The sequence below is a fragment of the Chelmon rostratus genome, chromosome 2 (genome assembly GCF_017976325.1).
Source record: "Chelmon rostratus isolate fCheRos1 chromosome 2, fCheRos1.pri, whole genome shotgun sequence".
NCBI classification, from domain to species: Eukaryota; Metazoa; Chordata; class Actinopteri; order Chaetodontiformes; family Chaetodontidae; genus Chelmon; species Chelmon rostratus.
Genome location: NC_055659.1, coordinates 22,860,610 through 22,882,587, shown reverse-complemented (window position 1 = coordinate 22,882,587; position 21,978 = coordinate 22,860,610). Strand labels below are relative to the sequence as shown.

The 21,978-nt window shown below is 43.4% G+C and overlaps 1 protein-coding gene across 1 annotated transcript in view; it reads left to right on the top strand.

The window, feature by feature from the left end:
- The first annotated feature begins 651 nt into the window (after positions 1 to 651).
- Positions 652 to 21,978, top strand: part of adamts9 (ADAM metallopeptidase with thrombospondin type 1 motif, 9) — a 40,115-nt gene continuing 18,788 nt past the window's right edge. Inside the window, exons 1-24 of the mRNA XM_041946490.1 lie at positions 652 to 744; positions 1,413 to 1,496; positions 1,602 to 1,726; positions 2,023 to 2,063; positions 2,197 to 2,302; positions 3,982 to 4,128; positions 4,857 to 4,998; positions 5,697 to 5,801; positions 6,823 to 6,968; positions 7,360 to 7,541; positions 7,678 to 7,814; positions 8,636 to 8,753; positions 8,944 to 9,039; positions 10,106 to 10,272; positions 10,499 to 10,628; positions 12,213 to 12,339; positions 12,465 to 12,675; positions 12,800 to 12,964; positions 13,810 to 13,971; positions 15,201 to 15,320; positions 17,077 to 17,184; positions 17,266 to 17,433; positions 19,730 to 19,978; positions 21,546 to 21,707. Coding sequence (XP_041802424.1) covers positions 667 to 744; positions 1,413 to 1,496; positions 1,602 to 1,726; positions 2,023 to 2,063; positions 2,197 to 2,302; positions 3,982 to 4,128; positions 4,857 to 4,998; positions 5,697 to 5,801; positions 6,823 to 6,968; positions 7,360 to 7,541; positions 7,678 to 7,814; positions 8,636 to 8,753; positions 8,944 to 9,039; positions 10,106 to 10,272; positions 10,499 to 10,628; positions 12,213 to 12,339; positions 12,465 to 12,675; positions 12,800 to 12,964; positions 13,810 to 13,971; positions 15,201 to 15,320; positions 17,077 to 17,184; positions 17,266 to 17,433; positions 19,730 to 19,978; positions 21,546 to 21,707 — 3,276 coding nt within the window. The 5' untranslated portion in view covers positions 652 to 666. The remainder of the gene's footprint in view (positions 745 to 1,412; positions 1,497 to 1,601; positions 1,727 to 2,022; positions 2,064 to 2,196; positions 2,303 to 3,981; positions 4,129 to 4,856; positions 4,999 to 5,696; positions 5,802 to 6,822; positions 6,969 to 7,359; positions 7,542 to 7,677; positions 7,815 to 8,635; positions 8,754 to 8,943; positions 9,040 to 10,105; positions 10,273 to 10,498; positions 10,629 to 12,212; positions 12,340 to 12,464; positions 12,676 to 12,799; positions 12,965 to 13,809; positions 13,972 to 15,200; positions 15,321 to 17,076; positions 17,185 to 17,265; positions 17,434 to 19,729; positions 19,979 to 21,545; positions 21,708 to 21,978) is intronic.

The following is a 21,978-nucleotide window of genomic DNA, read 5'->3' as shown; positions in this document are numbered from 1 at the left end:
CCAGTGTTGAGAAGTTTTGCTGCTCAGTTGTTAAACTGCCTTCTTTTGGTGTGTGCACTGCACTTTGTGCTCCATTTTTTTATGGCTGGGTGCCAGGTTTACCTAGCCTGAACTCTTTGCCCTCCTCTCTCCCCTCGTCTGAAAGAGGAGGGAGAAAGAAATAAAAGGCATTCCAGGCAGTGTTCATTTGTCAACCCGCTCTTTGAGCAACAATAAACAAGAGAGTAAGAGGCAGCAACATATTTTAACAATGCCCACTTGTTCAGGCGTCTCCACCTTAAAGACATGAACCACAAATTGTCATTCATATTTTGTCTGTTTTTCCACGCTGTATGTATTTCCCATCATCCCTCCATCTTTGTATATTTACAAATGCTCCATTTATTCTGACTTCTCTCTCTAGGACACAAACACAGACACAAGAGACACAAGCTTAAGAGAAGGCCAGTGGCTGGGGTGACCGCCGTGTCTAATGCAGCCCCTGTGGTCAGCGCTGGTATATTCAATGACGTGGAGTCACTGAGTGCCGGCCTGGTCAACGATGCTTTGCTCAGATCAGAGAGCGGCGGCAGTGCTAGCGCTAGACCATCAAATGATAGCAGCGGTGACTCAGGACCTCACAGGAGATCAAAGCGCTTCCTCTCCTACCCGCGCTTCGTTGAAGTCATGCTGGTGGCCGACAGCAAAATGGTGGAGCATCATGGCAGCAACCTACAGCACTACATACTCACATTAATGTCCATAGTAAGTTCCACTCCACCAAATGGCATCCTGGCTGCTAGTGGAGAATGTTTGGTAGTTGGCTGGGAGATGAAAGTGTGTTTATGTGTCCTCATAGTATGCACATAAATGGACAGAGTAGCTACATGTGTGCGTATTTGTGTAGTAAATGTATGTACCTGTTCTGCTGTACTGTTCGTGCTGCAAGTCAGTCAGCCAGTCTTCGGAGGAGGGCCGTGGGAGGGAAAAGGGCAGCCTAGGGCAGGGGTAAACACCACTTTCAAACGGCCAGGGGGAAGAGAGGGCAGCTTGAGGTAGAGCCTGCCTGACAGCTTTGATGAATGTTAAAAATAAGCTCAGGTATGTCACATAGACGGCATATTCTCGGCCACTTCAAATACCAAGTTCTGCAGGTGCCTGGGGCCGACAGTCCTCAGGGGGAGGCTGAGATGACCTATATTCTGATCTTGGCAAAGGCTGCCTTCTCCGTGGGGGTTCAGGCCATTATCAACTTGATCTTCCAATCAACCAAATTCCCTGGTACCTGCTTGAGACTGCAGGAAGGCATCCATGATAGAGTTACCAGTAGATATACTGTGTGTCATTTCAGATGGCTTAAGTTAATGAATATACTATCAAGACTAGCGTTTTCATCCAGAGATTTGAGTTCATGTTTTGTTTCCTTCATCCAGGTATCTTCCATCTACAAGGACCCCAGCATTGGCAACCTGATTAACATTGTGATTGTAAAGTTAGTCATAATAAACAACGAGCTGGTAAGAGTCCCAAATTAATTTTCGTCTCCATACTTGTACACTTACAAATAGTATGTACCAATGAGTCTATAAACCTTTGATTATTTCTCTTTGTGTGTTTCTCAGGATGGTCCAGTCATTTCATTTAATGCACAGACCACTTTAAAGAACTTCTGCATTTGGCAGCAGAGCCAGAACATCCTGGATGATAACCACCATTCCCATCACGACACTGCCATCCTAATCACCAGGTGCAAGAAAAATATCAAGTTGTCGAGTTCTTTGCTGCATGCAGTATGCACTTTGAACAGGGCTTAGGACCAAACATGCCGTGAACCAAATCACATTGTAACGAGTGCACATTCTTTGAGAATCACTTGCATTAAAGGCATAGATCAAATGGTTTCCAGATACCCGGTGAGAGGAACTGCTGAAAATGAACCTAAACAAGGAGGATCCCCTGAAGGATCCCCTGAAGGTTGGCGAAGTGTTCTTCTTTTTGTACAGTTCCACTGACTGTGACCCATTATCTGTGTCTTCACCACAGGCAGGACATCTGCAGAGCAAGGGATAAGTGTGACACCTTAGGTAAGTGGATTTGTTTCTAAGTGTGCTGACCCACTTAACAACCATAAACTAATACACGGTATACTGTACTGCACATGCTGATGCTATGATCGCGATGGAAAATGGTGAGCCTCTTTTTTTTCTTCTTTTTAAGGACTTGCAGAGTTGGGGACTGTGTGCGATCCATACAGGAGCTGCAGCATCAGCGAGGACAATGGACTCAGCACTGCATTCACCATCGCCCATGAACTTGGCCATGTGTAAGCATACCATGTTTCCACTGATTGTTTACTGCAAGTACTATCGTCACTCCGAGCAAGTGAAAGTTTTGGTTTCAGTGAGAAGTCTTTCTAAGAATCCACTCATGACTTACCAGCAGATGGAGATCAAGCATTCTTACTAGGACAATCAATGAATATTCTAAATTCAATTATATAATCGAATTGTAAAAAGAAAAACAGCAAACCTTCAACTTTGAAAATTAATATTCAATTTTTAAAAAAAAGGCAGCACTACCACGGCTGTCTGCCTCGCATGTGCCGAGGCTGCTGCGCTGAATGCACTGCATGACGGACAGGACTCACACAACGTCACCTTTATTGAGTGAAAGTGTAATGTAGGTCAAGCTGAAACGAGCGAATAATTCAACAACAGCCATGTGGTAACGATGGAGAGTTCGTAACCCAACTTGCGCTCCAAACAATGTAAAAAGACCTGTTTTGAATTACTTACCAGTGTGAATATTATCTTAATTAGACTACTGAATAACATCAATAACGAGATATTAATTTGATCTGACTCCAAGAGACAGCGCACTCTCAGTTCACAGTGCAGCACCAACCACAGCACAGAGAGAGAGCTAGAGAGAAAGCTGTACACTCCTTAAATTAAGTTTTATGGTGCGTATCTTATATATAGGAGGTATATAAATCTTTCAAAAGACATGTTTATGTTGAAGACAGACAGCTTATATGTCTCTCGTTATTGGTGTGCCCTCTTATGGACATATTACGCAAAAATAGATATTGGAATAGTTCAGACCTGTGTGTTTTTTAGAGGGAATAATGATATAGTTTTGGCCCTAATTCTTGCATACTTGGACAACACAACAGCCGACAGCCATGAGCATTTTCTGATGCTTCTTTATATTTCTGATCACCTCTGCCCATTTTTTTTACCCCTTTGAGAAGAAAGAGATAAAAATGTAAATTGGATTCTCTGAATTTGTTGGTGACTTTCCTTCAGCTAACTTTGCATTGTCCACTGAATCAGCCAGAGCTGGGGGGGGGGTGTTAACCCTCTACAGTGGAGACTGTTACGGACCTTAACAGCCCACTAAACAAAAGGTGGGATTGTTCAATTCTGAGTTTATCCCCATCAAGCGGTGACAACATACTTGACGGCCGCTTAGCCCCAGGGCTCAGTGTTATATGGTACCTGTCTGGTGGGTAGCTCAGAGCGAAGGCGGCAGGCAGCGTGGTGCTGTATCTGTCCACCACCATGAATTTAATACTTCAGGCAGCCAGTACATACGCTCTGCATTATTTTCAACTGCAACCTTGAATGTGTTTCCCAAAGCCAATAACACAGTGACAGCGAAATATAAAATCAGTGTTTAGATTTGAAACATGTGGCCGAACAAATGCAGTTTTCAATTGGAGTCCTGTCTATGTTGGTGTGAGAAACACTAACAAATTAAAACTTCTAAGTCCCAGTCAGAAGCACTATAGTGCTATTCATCACCATAATACTGGCTTTTGTTACATGTATCACAGCCAAAGTTTGGCGTTACAGAGCTGTGCATCTGCAAGGCAGAAACTACAGCAAACAGAATTATTTTGAGAAGAAGGAAGAAAAAAAAAATTCAGTCCTCCATATTTCTCTTGTTAATGGAATATTTTTTTTATGATATCTCAACTTCTTTGTTTTTCTCTGCTAGGTTCAACATGCCTCATGATGACAGTAACAAGTGTAAAGAGGATGGAGTTAAGAATCAGCAGCATGTGATGGCTCCCACACTTAACTACAACACAAACCCTTGGATGTGGTCCAAGTGTAGCAGGAAGTACATCACAGAGTTCCTCGAGTATGTCACACTCTTTTCTTGATGTTTTTCTGCTGTTCAGGAGGAATATTCTGAACAACTCAAACAGCCTGAAATGAAATGATATGCAAAGTAGTCAGGTCAAGTAAAAAGAATTGTACATTTTAACTGATAACTACATTTTTTACATTTGTTTTTACTTCAAAGCTCCGTTCAAATTTAATTTACGGATGATCTATTCACAAAACTGCATCATAAAGATTTCACAAGTATGTTTCCTTAAACATACAAATACACACAGCGGCATAATCATACTGTATAAGCATGCTGTTTATTTTTTTCCACTTTTGGCTGCAACAGACAAATTTTTAGGCTTAAATGTAAATAAACTGTCATAATTTCTCAGGGCTTTTGCAGCCTCGAGTCTTTTCTTTTGCAAACGCTCCACAACCCCCTGAGAAAGAGCAGGGAACCCCTAGACAGAATAAATGAGATACTATCTGGAAACTGTCCAGGATCCCTTTCCATACACCCAACTATCCAGAGTTCTCCCTGCATCCCCCAACTCTTGCTCGACAGCACTTACTACATATAGTTGAGTGAAAATAAACAGAAATCTGTCAAGACACTGAGAAGTATATGTGTAGAGTAGGGGATCTATATATGTACAGAAAAATGACCTCTCCGGCTGTACTGAGTGTGTTTTCTGTCTGTTTGTGTCTCTTGTTTTTTCCTTTTTTCTTTAAGTCATTTCATTTTTTTCTTAATAGCACAGGATATGGTGAGTGCTTGCTTGACGAGCCCGTTTCTAGGCCATACAGTCTCTCGCAGCAGCTGCCTGGACGGATATACAATGTCAATAAACAGTGTGAATTGATATTTGGGCCGGGAACGCAGGTGTGCCCTTATATGGTAAGTGGAGTTGCCGTACGAATCTAAACTGTCATGTTGCACATGTGGGTCTTTAAGGAAACCGCTTGTGTTACGATCATGTGCTGCAGAAGTTCCCAGCTGAATTTGAAGCCTATAAAGTCACTTGCTGTATTGAACAGCGTACTGATTCTTTATAAGATACAAGCAAAAGAAAACAAATTTAACGAATGTGATGTGATATCTGTATACCTATACAGATATATATCTATTGTTGTTAACTCTTTACAACATAAATATGAGGAAAGGTGGACTCAGACTGAAATCATTACATCAAACCATGACATCAGTTGCTGTGCTTTCATCTCGTTCAATTTTAAGTGAATACTGCAGAAAAATATGCATAACACCCTTAAGCACTGTGGAACAGTTTTCTTGGCTCATCCTGGCTTGTTTTCCGCCCAGACATAAAGGTCATGCAAGGCACTGGCAGAGACCCACCTGGCAAATGAGAAAGCTGATACAGCAACTTAGTGTGACACCTTCTGGCATAATGTTTTCTAATGTGCAATAAACTGGATCTCTGCCGACGGGTGTCCATATATTAAGAGTTGACTGCAGTGAGGTTATTTAACATGACAGTTATGTTATGTTATGTCTTGTTCTGATTGTCTCACTGTTCTATCTGGAATCTCAGGATTAACTGTATGTGCGTGTGTATGTGTGTGTGTGTTCCTCAGACCCAGTGTCGGAGGCTGTGGTGCACCAGTCCGGAGGGCGCCCAGCGGGGCTGCAGGACCCAGCACATGCCGTGGGCAGACGGCACTGACTGCTCCCCTGGAAAGGTTAGTGTCATCTGGAAATGAGGACGGATGCGTAGAGTGAGGTGCTGTTTACGAGCATCTGGAAGCAAAAAGTAAAGTTTTTTTCATTTTAAAAAAAGGAGCAAGAAGTAAGAAATTGAACTGTGTTTTAATAATGCCAAGTTAGTGATGAAAGTGTAAATGAAACAACATGCAAAGTGCTCCAATAGTTCATGGAATTGCCACATTTTGATCCATTACATTAGAGCTTAACTCTCATATGGTTCTGTGGTGTGAGCTGACAATCCTCACCCTTCCCTTCTTTTGATCTTACAATATTTCCAGTGACTCATGACCATAAAATTGCTCACAGGCGTTTTAATCTAGAGTGCAAAATGACAAAAGACAACAAGTTTCCTGAAACTTCCCAAAAATAAACTCAGCATTGCAACATATGTAAACTCTTGTAATTGAACATGGCTGACATGTAAGTAGGTGGCATCAATCTGTAAATGATGGAGGTTTCTTCATGACTGTCTTAGTTTAGCTTTTAATTAGGACTTTCTCACTAAGCCCTCACTTCCTGCCACTCAGACTTAAAGAACTTGAAAGCCACAAAAAGTCCAAAAACACACAGATACACACACATGTTGAAACCTTTTCATGTTTACACCAACCTCTCATCCCGTGCCATGCCAGAGTGCACCACATTAAACACGTAAACTGGAGTCTGTTTATTGAACAGCGTAAGATTATCCTCCTGTTATGAGCTGAGATATATTTATTGACTAAGCGTGTGATGTTTTCTTGTCTTCTGTCCAGCCGGACCCAGCCATGAAATGTCTTTTTTGGTTCCTCTTTTTTCCGTGTGCTTCACTGTATAATTTCTCCCAGATTAGCATCAAAGCACGAGAGAGCAGATAGATGTGTTGCCAGTTCCATGGATAATATTTCATGTGCTCACTTTGTTCTTCTCCCTTTTTAAATGTTTCTGTCTTCCACTTATTTTTCTTTCTCTCGCTCACCTCTGATTTCTGTCTTTTCTGTTTGCTTCTCATTGTAGCACTGCAAACATGGCCTGTGTATAGCCAAAGAGCACGACGCCACACCTGTGGAGGGTGCGTGGGGAGTTTGGAGTCCTTTTGGTACCTGTTCGCGGACATGCGGCGGAGGCATCAAGATCGCTGTGCGCGAATGCAACCGGCCCGTGTGAGCAGTCGCTCTCTTTGTAGTCATGCATGCCTAGTGGACCTTGTCTCATATTAGCTGCCAAAGTCAGTGTTCCATAGATCAAGCCTCCTTAAGGGAATTCTTTCCATAGCTAGTGTTCATCAAGACAGGCTGTCTGATGGCAGATCTTACAGGGTTGTTTCATGGTAAAAATAAGATCACTGAGGCTCCTTGGATGTTGTCTTTTATCCTTTTTTAAGGCACAGATAAAAAAAAGAATGAGGCGAGATGTGAATGAGTTTGTAAACAATGCAGATGACATGCTGTACGTGTTTGAATCTGTAGGGGATGCTTGCTAAAGCATCTGCTGAAGATCTTTACTAAATCAAACCAATGATTGACCCATTCGCTCGCTCAATCTTGCTTCCAGGCCCAGGAATGGAGGAATGTATTGTGTGGGTCGCCGAATGAAGTTTCGTTCCTGTAACTCTGAGCCCTGCTCCAAGCAGAAGAAAGACTTCAGGGAGGAACAATGTGCGGCTTTTGATGGGAGGCACTTCAACATCAACGGTCTACCTCCTAATGTTCGCTGGGTGCCCAAGTACAGCGGAAGTGAGAATCCTTTTTTCAGTCACTAGCATCCTGCTTTCTCCTTTTGTCACCCTTGTGCATTAAGCAGATATTGTAAGCTTGACATTGACGTCTATTAGTATTTTTGAAGTTTTTGTCTCTGTCTGCCTCCTGTCAGTCCTGATGAAGGACAGATGTAAGCTGTTCTGCAGGGTGGCAGGCAGCACGGCCTACTATCAGCTCAGGGACAGGGTCATTGATGGCACGCCGTGTGGACCCGATACCAACGACATCTGTGTCCAGGGCCTGTGCAGGGTAAGGTTCCCAACTCTAATTAACTTCAAGACACTCGACTGCACGGTCCAAATGCATCAGTACAGTTTATTCTGTTATCTTAACTAATAGCTTTTAACAGTGACTATTCTTGCACAGCTACTGTGTGGAGCGGATATAATCGTCTATTTCTTTAAAGCAGATATTTTCAAAAAGCATATCAATCCTTTGCCAAACCAGACTGTTTATTCCCCAAACCTGTGACAAATAGTTTTAGTTTGAAAGCTTGATTACTAACATACCAAATACATCAATATGCTTCTTGAAAGACGCAGCGGGTCGCTCCGTGTGTACTCGACACCACACACAGTGTTTTCGTTAGATCGTAGTTCAGTAAGTTTCCTTCCTGGCAATGTCAAGTGGATTTTGATACATGCTGGGGCACTAAAGCTATGCTCCTCATCCTTTAAAGACAATCAAAAATGTCTCTTGCTACAACCAATTACAAGCAGAGCAGCTCATGCCATTTCCAGTGTGGTATTTTGAAGGAAATTTATTTCAGATGGGTGTCAATGTGATATGGCTACAACTCAGTAAGTTCTTATGAAACCATTTTAAGGGTCACAGGGTTTCTTTCATGGTCAGTATTTCACCAAGAAGTAAACAAGTAGAAGTCACGTTAATATTGCAGTGTTGAACTTTTGCCAAGTAACTGGAATTAAAGGGTAAGGAGAAGAAAGTCTTTCTGCTTTTAAAACTTCTCTTTTCCTCTTATTGTCCCTTTCCTACTACTATTTATATTACCTATACATTTTCTTATTTTCTATTTTTTTTATCCTTCCTTCCTTCTCTTCACTGAGCAGCAAGCGGGCTGTGACCATGTATTGAACTCTAAAGCCAGGAGGGACAAGTGTGGCGTGTGCGGAGGTGACAACTCTTCCTGCAAAACTGTGGCAGGCACCTTCAACATCGTCCGCTATGGTGAGCTGCAGCCTTGTTTATTACACTATCATTTCACTTTCAGCAAATGTAAACAACACCTTCTCTTGTTACATTGCGTCAACATAAAATGTTTTTACATGTGCTTAGTTGTCAGAATGAATAGCACTGAGGGAGAGGCTCATTTATTAGGCACAGAATGGAATATACTAATGATCTGAACCATTCGCAGGTTATAATGAAGTAGTGCGAATACCCAGTGGTGCTACAAATATAGATGTGCGTCAACACAGCTACTCAGGGAAACCAGAGGATGACAACTACCTCGGTAAGACATCCAACGTTTTGTTTAAAAGAAACTACTGTTAATTTCATTTCCAGCCATTTCTGAAGCAATGTGTCGTTGAAAGCATCTACTTAAACCTGCATGTGTTTGTCTCTACCTGCTTGTCAATGCAAATGAATATGTTCAGCGTTAAGTGTAAAGTCATGTACTGCAAACCTAAGGAGTTGGCATATAGTGTGCATACTAATATGTTAATGAGGCAGAAGTAGGCCTGTGGGTACCATTCCAGCAGTTGGTTTATAAGCAATCGTGTCTTGTGTGTGTGTGTGCGCGCGCGTGTGTGTGCGCGTGTGCAAGTGTGTGTACATGTCTCGTTGGCATGAACATGCTAATACTTGAGCTCAGATACCCCTCTGGCTACCATTCCATTAAGGTCAATAAGTGTGTGTCTGCATGTATAGTGTGTATATGTCTTCATATTGTTGTTGTTGTGTTTCTGTTATTCTGTGTGTGTATGTATTACATGCCACCATGCAAATATCTGATTGGTTTTTCAGTCGTCACCCTTTATTTTGTGTGTGTGTTTATATGTATTTGTGTACGGGCACAGTCATTAGGGGCCCAAAGTGGAGACGAGTTTGCCGGAATGAGGGCCGCTCTCCACGGTCATATTAGTGTAATGTGTGAAATGGCGAGGAAAGTAAAGGCAGGAAATTAGCTCCATAATCGCATTAGGGTGAATGAGTGCAGCAGACTGGCTGTTGAACAGAACACGACGGCCCTGGATGGGACTTCTCCAGGAACAGAGGATTATTTTACCCCAATAAGGCTTTACTGCTGCCTACTGCATGTGCCTTACTGTAAATGAAAACATTAGCCGCAGTGTTGCTAAGCTGGTCACATGCAAACCCACACCATTTTATTTATTTTTATTTAGCAAGTTAGTTTCATAAGAATCATATTCACAAAAATTCGCATTTTTTCTACACTTGTTATGTGCCAATAATGCAAAGATTTTTTGATATTATATTGGGTACCACTCTTTCTGGCTGTCTGTCTCAGTGGGATCAAGCACAGTGAGTGAGTGTTGTTTTCTCTCCCCCTGCAGCCATATCAAATAGCCGTGGAGAGTTCCTGCTTAATGGAGAGTTTGTGGTCAGCATGTTCAAAAGGGAAATAAAAGTGGGAAATGCCGTCATCGAGTACAGTGGCTCTGACCATGTCATTGAGAGGATCAACTGTACTGACCGCATTGAGGAGGAGATTATTGTCCAGGTAAACTGTCCTTATCATGCTCACAAAGCAAGACTGCTTTAGAAGCAGTGGCATTTGTTAAACATATAAAGACAAAAGATATCTTGAATGCAGGAATGTAAATGCTTCAATGAGCTTGACCTCCAAAAGTATTTACTGTTACTCTGGAAGATGTGCACAATCCCTAATGTTAAAAACCCTTCATCTTACTGTATAATAATAATTACATTACCTGCATTTTCCATAGGTGCTGTCTGTGGGGAATCTTTACAACCCAGATGTCAGGTACTCCTTTAACATCCCCATAGAGGACAAACCTCAGCAGTTCTTCTGGGACGCCTATGGGCCCTGGCAGGAGTGCAGCCGGCTGTGCCAAGGTGAGGGGGAGGCTCAAGGGGTCGGCACAACGAGGTGATGGGAGTGCTCAGTGATAAACAGTGTGGTGAGAGTAGAGATGAGATAGAAAGGAGAGAGGAGACATGGGAACCACTGAGCCAGACGCATAGGAGAGAGAGGATTGTGTGGCTAAACTTGACAGGTTCATGCTAGACATATATAGGTTTGGAACAAGTGATTAAAGTTAGACCTCATAGTATGCTGTGGCAGATTACCTTGTTTGGCATGACTCTGGACATGCCGGAGTATGTGGGCATGCAGGGGTGGATCGCAGGTAAACTCTAAAACCTGTGTTAATGACTCAAACGTTTTTTTCTGAGAATTTCTTTCTCAACTTTTTGACACTGCTCTGCTTGAACAACCAACTGTAAATTCCAATGAGAAACGAATGAGTTCACACAGCAGGATAAGCAGCTAACATTTAATGCTCTCAGCACCTTTTGATTTTCCAGTTTATACAGCATTCTGAGGCACACTAAGCTCCCATAGACTGTGCTGAGCTGCAAAACTTGGTAACATGAGGGACTGATAGAGAATCTATTTCCTGGTGCCACATGCGGTTTAAATCTCTTTGCCCGACTGTATACTTGTTGCTCTGCGGTTCAGTGCAGGGATGTCAACACGAGAGCCAAAGTGAGACACACACACACACACACATTGTTGCTGGTATTCACTGCAGCCCCATGATGATACTTCAGCAAGTTGCTACGCCGCCTCAGACAACTACTTGCAGGATCTTATAGAAGCTGAGGTCAGTCAGGGGAAGGTAGTGGAGTTTCATTTAAGGATGAAGTTCCGTACCCTGTATTGTAACACTAGTCATTACATTTTGCATACTCCTGTTTCCCATCATAGAACAACATACAAATGGAGCAAAATACATTCTCTTTATCCAAAAGCCTAAATATTCAACAAATCTTCTTTAATATCTTAGCAGTTAGTATTGGTAGCTAGCAATTAACATTAACAGTATAGGTGAATCTAGCGTTATTGTCTTCTTCTGTTCCTCTTAGCAGGTAGCGGTTAGCACATAACATTAGCTAAATGGTAGCATCGGAACTGTATTGTCTTCTTCTGTTCTTCCTAGCGGTTAGCAGTAGCATTAGCAATAGTTAAATGGTAGCATCGGTACTGGCCACTACCTGGAGCATCTCTGGGTCAGTTGAACGTGGCGGTGCTGTTTGGATTGTGTAGGAGCAGTGTGAACTGGCACTAGGGGGGGTGACTCTGGGACGCCGGAGTTCACTGCCTAACCTCCTGGAGGTGTAGTGGGACTAAGTAGGCGAAACACTGTTGAAGGGAGGTTTCCACCTGATGACCCCCAGAGACGTGTTAGGAATCACTGCTCTTTGGCAGGTATAGAGGCAGATTAGAGCTCCAAGGTTCTTCACTGAGAATGAATCCTCTTTTTGAGCACAAGTATCTTGTGTTTAAATTAACATGTACATCACAAATGCACATAACAAAAAAAAAATACTCATGGAATAATTATGCTTAGGAGTTATATACTTTTCACTTTTTAAATTTAACTACTATCCAAACTTGTGTCATTGTGTCCTTTGTAGGAGAGCGCAAGCGAAAGATTCTCTGTAGCAGAGAGTCAGACAGGGTGGTGGTGTCAGACCAGAGGTGTCATGGTACAGCTAGACCTGCTGTCATCACTGAGCCCTGCAACGCTGATTGTGAACTCAGGTTTGTATTATGTATTGTATGTACCAGTTTAAACAACCTTTAGCCTACATGAACCGATTAACAGCATTCTTCACCTAGTCCTTTAAAAATACTGACAAGGATTTGCCCGATTAACCTAAATACAGGTGGCATGTGGCTCGTAAGAGTGAATGCACAGCCCAGTGCGGCCTGGGATATCGTACGCTGGAAATATACTGTGCCAAAATCAGCCGTACAGATGGGAAGACCCAGAAGGTTGATGACCGCTACTGTAGTGGTCAGCACAAACCTGATGATAAGGAAGGTTGCCATGGAGACTGTAACCCAGGTGGCTGGGAGTACTCGCCTTGGTCAGAGGTAAGGTTGTTGTAGGAAGCGTGGGGTTTGTGTGTGAGCATAATAATCCAGATGTTAGTCAAAGGTTTTCATAGATGGCACACATGTGTTTCCACTTGCTGATGTTCAAACATTTGTATTGCAGTGCTCCAAGAGCTGTGGTGGGGGCACTCGCCGTAGAGGGGCAGTGTGTCGAAAGGCAGCCGATGCTGGCGGTGATGAGAGCAAATGCAGTCAAAGGGACAAGCTGACCGTCCAACCCTGCAATGAATTCCTCTGTCCACAGTGGAAGACTGGCGACTGGTCTGAGGTCAGTTCAGCTCTAATTGTGTTCTCTTTGCCTGTTGAGGAAAACTAGTTCGATATGTACCGGTCACGTGCAGTGTTCTATGCAAAGGAAGTGGATAGATGGAGGCCATGATAGCATTTAATGTTTACATTAAAATGTTTCTTCTTTCATTTCCAATTATATACATGGAAAAAATTCAGACGAATGATGATGATGTAATTCGAGAGCTCTCTGTCAGGCCATACAGTTAGATAAGTGTATATACATTTATCGACAAGGAAGACATCCCAGTGTTTATGTAGCTGGGTTTAGACAATGTAAAGAGAAAGAGACTCCAGTGTAAATACTTTTACTTTTACTTTTAAGCCAGCAGTGATCTGGGTCAAATGTAAAATCCCAGTGATGATTGTGCATGTCTCAGCTGTGGGAGACTTACTCCCCTCCTTCCACTGTAGTGAGTGTTGGGAAATCGGTGATTGCAGGGTAACTTAACTGCGGCTCGGACTTAACTACTGTACAGTTTGCACACTGTAGAGCGAGGTGCTTGCAAAGCTTTGGGCTGCATTCCAGGAATATTTCAGATCTCCCATGTGGTGCTGCTAAATACAACCATCTACATTACACTGTATACATATGCACTGTCCTCACACATAAATAAACACCCTTACCCTGTCTTTTGGTCCCTTCCCACTGCCATTTGTTTTGTAATCTGCATATCCTGCTTTCCACAACACCAACTGAGCTTCCTCTGCCACGGACTGGAATTCCAACAGGCTCAATGGCTGGGAACAAGCAGTGCTCATGTAATATACTGTGTACTATACTACTGTACCCATCTCTAAACGCTGAAAATATTTCCCTTTCAGTGCCTTGTGACGTGCGGGAAAGGCTATAAGCACCGTCAGACGTGGTGTCAGTTTGGTGAGGACCGTTTAGATGACCGCTTTTGTGGGTCATCTAAACCTGAGTCAGTGCAGACGTGCCAGCAGCAGGAGTGTGCCTCTTGGCAGGTCGGACCCTGGGGACAGGTGAGCATTAACTGTTGTGTATAGTCCGCAGTATACTTTGTTCAAGGTTGGCAACAATTGACACAAATTATCAAAAGGTCATTTTGTGGGGAAAGAGGGTAGGTGCTGATGCAATGGACCTGAAGTTTAGGTGACAAATCAGGGGCATACCTTCTTAATATGTGATGGTAAAAAATCACTTTATATTCCAGACCAGGTGAAACAGCAGGAATTGTGCTCTTACTCTTATCGAGATATCAGGTATTCTTTTCTAAAATTTGCCCATAGACCACATGAGATAAAATTGTGTTTTTCATCTGTGCTTGATACAAGTCTTCATATTGGAAAATGACATGGTGTTTTTTAAGGCATATAAGAGGCTATTCCAGATATCTCAATTCACAGCCAGTGCTTTCATATGTTATATTAATACACAAGTCTATGCAGTTGATGGGAAGCAGCATAGAGGCTGACGTGTACAATTGCTGTTGCGTCTCTGATGAATTCTCCCCAGATGTAAACCAAAGGGAGTACACAGATAGGCTATGCTCATCATTTAGCACTCTCCCCTTTTTGCTTGTCTGTTTAGACACAGAGCACATCCTGCCAAAATAAATATACAAAAGCCATGGATGATCTGGATAGGCGTGTACTTCTGCAAAAGCATTATATAGGCTTATGTATACAGTATGCAGTGTCCGTGTGTGTCTGTGTGTGCAGGCTCACTTGTGTGTGTACACAGAGAGCTGAAAAAATGTGAGATATTTTTGTGCCCCCCATCAGAGGATGTGCCCATGTTAAGGTATATTTGAAGTCGTTTAATGAAGCGTGGTCAAATGGTAGTTGAAGTTGCCGCCACACAAGTTTGACCCTGTTTCACTGGAGGCAGTGAGGCAGAAGAGAGCGTGGGCCAGGGTAGTATCCTCTGACTTCGCTACAGTGGAAAAAAGACAAGTGCAATGTATATGAGCAAAGGTCCTCTTTCTTTTATATGATGTTTGAGACTCCTATCTACTTGGAAACTTGGATCTTAGGATGTTTCTCAGAGGAGTAAAGTGGGAAAAGAAGTCTTTTATTTGCTAAGCCTGGTTTACAGTTCTTTTTTTATTTGTTTGTGTGGGGGGTTGCTTTGTTGGCTCCGATGAACTGTGTTTTTTTTTTTGCTTGCCTTGCTTGCCTCTTTCCCTGTTTTCTCTTTGGCTCACTGTAATGTTCCTCCACCAACCCTTTTTTTCCCTCTTTGAACCCAGTGCACTACCTCGTGTGGGCCAGGCTACCAGATGCGAGCGGTGAAGTGTGTGGTTGGCTCTTATGGTGCTGTCATGGATGACACTGAATGTAATGCCGCCACCCGACCCACTGACACCCAGGTAAGGGGGGCATGATCTTCCTTCCTTCCTTTCCTCTTTTCTCCCTCTCTCTAACATCTTTCTTTTACTTTATGGTCACAGTATCTTTATCCCTTCCTCGCTGTGAGAGGAACAGTTGTTCCATGGTTGAGTTACAAACCGATTCATACTGTTAGGGGAGAAGCATCCACATTGATGCACGCCGATGCCCGACACTCACAGGCAATAAAGCAATGTTGTCTGATCTAGCCTGGTCGAGAGCTAAACGCAGAGGAGGAGGTTAAACTGGCTTCACTATCCCCACGTAGAGACGAACCAAATTCCCTAAAAGAAACCCCAAATGTTGCAGGTTTGCCGGACGGTGCTATTCCTAAGAATACTCTCATCCTCATTTGGTTGTCTTCCTCGTCTTGTCTTCGCTTCAAAACTTCTCTTCGTTGTGACAGCTGTTCTTGGACACCCGACTACAGACCTAAATATATCAGAATTTATAGAGATATCACAAGTTGCATTTAATGGGATGTTCTTCAAATGACTAATGACTAATATTTAAAGCAGGCGAGCTGAAAAGTGATTCTACACTTTCCAACATTTTGCTCTTATCCCCTCTACCCGCAGACTGAGAAAGTGTTTCATTCTCTCAGTTTTACACGTGAAATTGTTTGTGTTGTCTGAATCTCTTTGTGCATGTGTTTGTTAAGTGCACCACACACACAAAGAGACACAGAAACGGCAAAGAAACCTATTTTGAGCTGAATGAGAGTTTTGTTTGGTCAGCGCGGGGCGTAAACCCATTTCAGAGGGCTGAGCATGCAGACTCAGGATGAGGCCCCCCTTTAGTCGCAGTGGCTCTTAATTCCGGTGCCGGGCGGCAGAGCCAGTGACCCTGAAGCAGTCGCCCCACCTCGTTGTGATTCTAACCAGCCAGCCATGAAGTGGGCCACCAGGCCGCCAGTCCCACCACCACCAGCCACCAAGCAGGGCTTAGAAAAAGGGGCACAGATAGATGGATGGAGGTCTGAGTACAAGGAGGATAGAGGCGGAGGCAAGAGATGCCTTGCGCGGTACTTCCACACATAGACTGGAGGAAGGCTGAACAGTTATGAACACTGCTTTGGCTTCTTGTATAGTTTGTGTATAGTTTGTGACAATCTCAAAACTTGTCATATTTTTTATCAGGTTTGTACTGCATTAAATGCCAGCCTGAGAGGAAGTGCACAGAGGTACCCGAAGCGTTGCCATGAGGACTATTTGCTTCCGTTAGGTTTCAGAGTGTGGAATGTGGAGCCTGCTCAGAGCCTGTGCGACCTGATTAAGGCCCTCATTCCTAGATACTGGGGGTCAGAGGGCACCAGAGGGCATGGGGGGAAAAGAGGAAAGGGCGGAAGGTGAGGGACAAGGGGGTGGATTAGGGGTGGAGTTTACAACCACGCCAGCATGGGTATTGGAGCCCTGAATACCACTCCACTATGACCTGTTATGACAGGGATCAGGGCTTTATGCTGAGTGGCTTACTGCCACAATCCATAGTTTGAACTGACGGGGGGGACCCTGTTAATGTTGTTTTGGTAAGGTGGGGGGAAAGGGTTGATGGGAAATACAACTACTCTCAAACGCAAAGCTGAAGGAATATAGTTTAAGTTGTTAATGACTGTCCCATGTTGGAGGAGCTATCTCTGATATTCATGGTATTTTGTGGTCAGGGACAGATGTTGTTACAGTATATTCACTTTGTTAATCACTGCATGAATGGGTGTATGTGTCCTCCCTTCCACAGGACTGTGAACTGGCCCAGTGTCCCAGCAGCCACCCTGTTCCCCCAGGGACCAAAGTCCCCTCCCACCAGGGCCACAAAACCCAGTGGCGGTTTGGTTCCTGGACCCAGGTTGGTTGTTCTGTCAAATCTTCCATCGGAGTGTCTCTTGGTTGGTTTCCAGCCTCTTAACCTTTCTCATCTGTATAACAGTGTAGTGCCAGCTGTGGCAAAGGGACGCGGATGCGCTATGTGAGTTGCCGTGACAACCAGGGTGGTGTGGCAGAGGAGTCAGCGTGTGCCCACCTACCAAAACCCCCTGCCAGAGAAGTTTGCTCCGTAGTGGCCTGCGGACAGTGGAAAGTGCTGGAATGGACAGTGGTAAGAAAGCCACCCGTCATCATCATTTATTATCTCAGAAATGCAGCTGCGCCCACTTTCAGTATATATATTATCCAGTGCTGTAGAGGACAGTTTCAAATAAGTGGACATTCGGGAAAGAGTTTTCCTGCATTTTCCATCAGATCTGCATCTCATTACACTGACAGACAGCATTTGTTTATTAACCTAAATTGTGTGTCGTCAATATCGATGTCCAGATGTTTTTCTTCCTGCAAGTTTTATTTATTTCTGTGTACTCTGCATGATTTTTCACCTACACTTGCAATTAGTGTCTGCACACGCTATGTAGATGTTTGTGTGAGCGAAGATGTGGAGACAAGGTTGCAGCTGGAAGGCAAGTGTGTATTGAGGCTTGGAGGACTGCTGGAATGAGACTAGAGACGGAGTGTGTGTTTGTGTGAGAGAGAGAGAGTGAATTGAAGTTTCTGGAGCTGGGAGATGCAAGGGGCTGCAGTGAGGGGCTCCAGTCCTGTTTACAGATGTTTCTCATCAGAGTCCTGGTGATACAGTACAGCCACACTGCAGGTCTGGTCACCATATACACACATGCATGCATGCACACCCACACATGTACCACCAAGCCAAAGACACTCATTGACCCCCCCACCCCACCCCACCCCACCCCACCCCACCCCAAAAGGAAATAGTTCATCTTAAGGCCAAAAAAGATTTCAGAGTCCTATCCCAGCCACAGACACACACACAAGATTTACTAACCCAAAGCGAAACAGCCTTCTTAATCTTGTAGTGACAGAACACTCCAGTATGACAGAGATTTGTCTTTGTTCTCAGAGCCTTTACAGCTTATAGCATGTTATCCAACAGCTTCATTTAGTATCACATCATATACATCGACTTACTGTATGTTAACCTTCTTACAGTATCTAAAATCATGTGAAGTCCATAACATTATGACAGAGCAGTGTAAACCTCTGGACAGTATAATCCCAGGCGAGGTTTTAGAGTGGACAGCTGTTGCATAAGTGTAATAGATCGCCTTATGCAAGAAAGAAAGTGGACTCTGCTGTGGAGGAGCTGAGAGAGACGCCATTAGTGCTCGGCAGAAGATCTGCCTTGTGTTATTTTCCAAAAAAAGAGAGATGTGTGCTTGGGTCCTTTAAGGATATACTGCATGGTCAGCCAGTGCCAAAGCCAGGGCCAATTGCTTTATGCCATGTGTAACTGGAGTGAGAGCTGTTCCAGCATCATAACACCAAGTCAAGCTTGTTTTCAGTTAGTGGTGACATTGTTTTTGTTGAAAATTTTGGGCAATTTTAAGCTTCACTTTGGCATCAAGATTCCATCTGTTTGCAGTTGGCATAGTTCTGCTCTGGTTTTGGCCTTCAGCGGGCTCTGGAGTGACTTTACAGTGAAGTGTAAATGGGGTCAACACTTCCATAACTTTTAGTAGTTGCTGCCCCCCAGTGAAAGGGTTTAAGTGTCTTGGGGTCTTGAGATCTACAGTTGGATGTATGCCACAGCTGCTGCCGTTCAGGCCTTGTTGGGAGCTGAGCCTGAAAGTGAAGCTCTTCATTTTCCAGTCAAGTGTCACCTGTGGTAACAAACCTGAGTAGTGGCTGAAAAGATGAGATCAAATACAAATGACAGGAATTAGTTTCTTTTGTAAGACCTGTCAATATCTGGTTATGAAGAAAGGAAGGAAGAAATACATCGAAATATTTATTGAAATAAATCACATACAGATTCCAATAGTAATAATTATGAACCTTTCATACAGGAATTGCACCTCAAAGAGCTTTATAACAAAGAAATCACATGCACCAAGTGAATGCTTCACATGGAAGAGACAAAATGGGATAGAACATTTGATGTAAAATAAGATGGAGAATAAAACCAGGGTGCTTTTTTTATCCAGCCACACACATCACTTTCTATGGTGCAGATGCCTAGCCACATGTAGAATGTATTCTAGCCTTGCATGTTTGGAGGATATTCAATCCTCCACAATGCCTTGGAGAGCAGAATTTATGGTTGAGAAGACCAGGGATCACGTTTATTATATCATAACGCTATATTTGTTACAGTAACCCAGGTTCACCCTTTTATTCCAAAGTTCAAACCTTGGTAAAGTGCAGTTTTAAGAGCCATTCACACCAGTAGTGGGTTGGTGTAACTTCTTCACACCATGTCATATCCACTCTTTAGTCAAGTGTATGTTTTTCTGTCTGTTGTTTGTTTGCATCTAGATGCATGTGAGCATATGCATTTCTACTCATGACTGATCTGTTTATCCACTGTACGTCTGTGTTTTCAGTGCTCAGTCACCTGTGGCCAGGGGAAGACAACGCGGCAGGTACTGTGCGTCAACTTCAGTGACCAAGAAGTGAATGCTAGTGAGTGTGACCCAGATGATCGTCCTACCACAGAGCAGGACTGTGCCATGTCTCAATGCCCGTCCCGTTCCAGTGAGTCCCGACCTTTCCCGTCCTCACCGAACGCCAGCGGCAGGAACAACCTGCCCCGCAGCCAATCCCACCAGTGGCGGACTGGACCGTGGGGCGCGGTGAGCCACACGCAGCAGCTTCGCATCACAGTGGTCAACAAACCATTTCTTTGGGGCCTAACATTTGAAGCATTGTGCTTAATCTTGTGCAACCAAACCCTCAGCTTAAACAATAGAAGTCTGGAGAACATTTTAGCAATGATACAGTCGCTGAGTCGAGGCAGCACTGAGATGGCTTTTTTTGTAATGATCCTACCATTAGGAAACTGTTTGTCCACACCAGGAACTATTCAAGGCTTTTCTTTTCGTGCACACAATTGTTCCATGTCAGCTTTCTTTTGTTAGCGAACTAACTTTAGTAACTTTCTCTCCGGCACTGTGAAAGTAAAATAACAAGCACCAGAGGAATGCTCTGTCCAAGTAAAGTCAGACTACAGTCTCACAACACTTAACACAGCCACTGTCCGCATTGAACCAACCGTTGTGTAATATTTAGCCATCTATTGATTGAACCAATGATGAGTCTACACAGGATTAAAGGAGTAGTATGATATTTTGGGAAATGTGCTTATTCACTTTCTTGCTGAGAGTTCGGGATGAGGAGATGGAGACCACTTTCATGTCTGTATGCTGAATATGAAGCTTCAGCCATCAGCTGGTCAGTTTTAGAAATGGATTAAATAAATATGTCGTAACTGTAACGATAACATTAATTAGTAAGCTTTAGAGAGCTTCTTATTGCTAAGCTAAGCTAGCTAGCTTCATATTTACCATACAGACATGAGAGTGGTATAGATCCAAATAAGCATAGTTCCCAAAATGTCTAACTATTCCTTTAAGGTGTGCTAACAACATTTTTCTTCATGATAATGATTTGCTCATTAAGTTCCCTGTGCTGTAGGGGTTGTTTGAGCACTAATGTAAACTACAGTCCAGCAATTTCTTATAGCAGTTTTTGAAGCAGCTATTTTCCTCCTACAGTGAATTTTGTAATCTGATGCAGACTTCGACAAATGCTCATGAAGTGAGGCTCAGTGCTCTGGGTCCTTCACTCTTTTAAGACAAGGCCTCAGCAATTGTGATGTAAGACCAAAGGATAGTGTGAGCCAAGAGCCACAGGTTGCCCCCCCCACCACCATGCATCTCTTTCTTTGTATTGTTCAGCTGTTTTTTAGAAACTGGGTTAGTGATAATCTCAGTCCAAAAATAATTCTGACCTTGAAATAACTCTGGGAAGTGATTGCAGCTATTTCTGGTGAGTCTTCCTTCCTCTGTCCTGAGGATGTGCACTTTAATACAGGCTAGACATGCTCAGTCATTTGACTTGAGATGTCTCTTAGTATTGTTCTCTAATTTTTGGAAGAGTGGGTGTTTTGTGTGCAAACAACATCCTACATCCCATAATACAGTGTACCTCATAGTGCACATTCATTCCAACATGCTCTGTGTACAAGATTTAACAGTTTGCAGTAGTTTTACTTCGGCGGGTGTTTTATGTCATCGTGTCTAAACAACATGTAAATGATATGCAGTATATCCCTCTGGGACTGATTTACACCCCTACACTGAGCATCTATTTGTGAGAACCCTTTATTTGACACTGTGTACTCTTCGCTCTCTGTAACAGTGCTCCAGCACATGTGCAGGAGGTTTCCAGCGGCGTGTAGTAGTGTGCCAGGATGAGAACGGGTACCCTGCCAACAGCTGTGAGGATCGCAGCCGGCCCAGTGAGCAACGATCCTGTGAGTCAGGGCCATGTCCACAGTGGATCTATGGCAACTGGGGAGAGGTAAGACAGACACCACTTTACTGCTGTTTTCATCTTTTACAGCTTACAGATACTGGTCTGGTTTGGAGAGAAAACTGTAATGTCTGGGAAGCTCACATGAATAATTACTTTGACTCACGGAGAAGCTAGTTTGATAATGCATTAGAAATCAGCCAAGAGTCGGGCTCACATTCTCCAGTCTTCACATAAAAAATGGCCCTAGTTTTTGCTTCACACTCGAAAACCTTTTCCCCAAACCCATTTGTAAAACACAACCTCTCCTCCTGCTGTC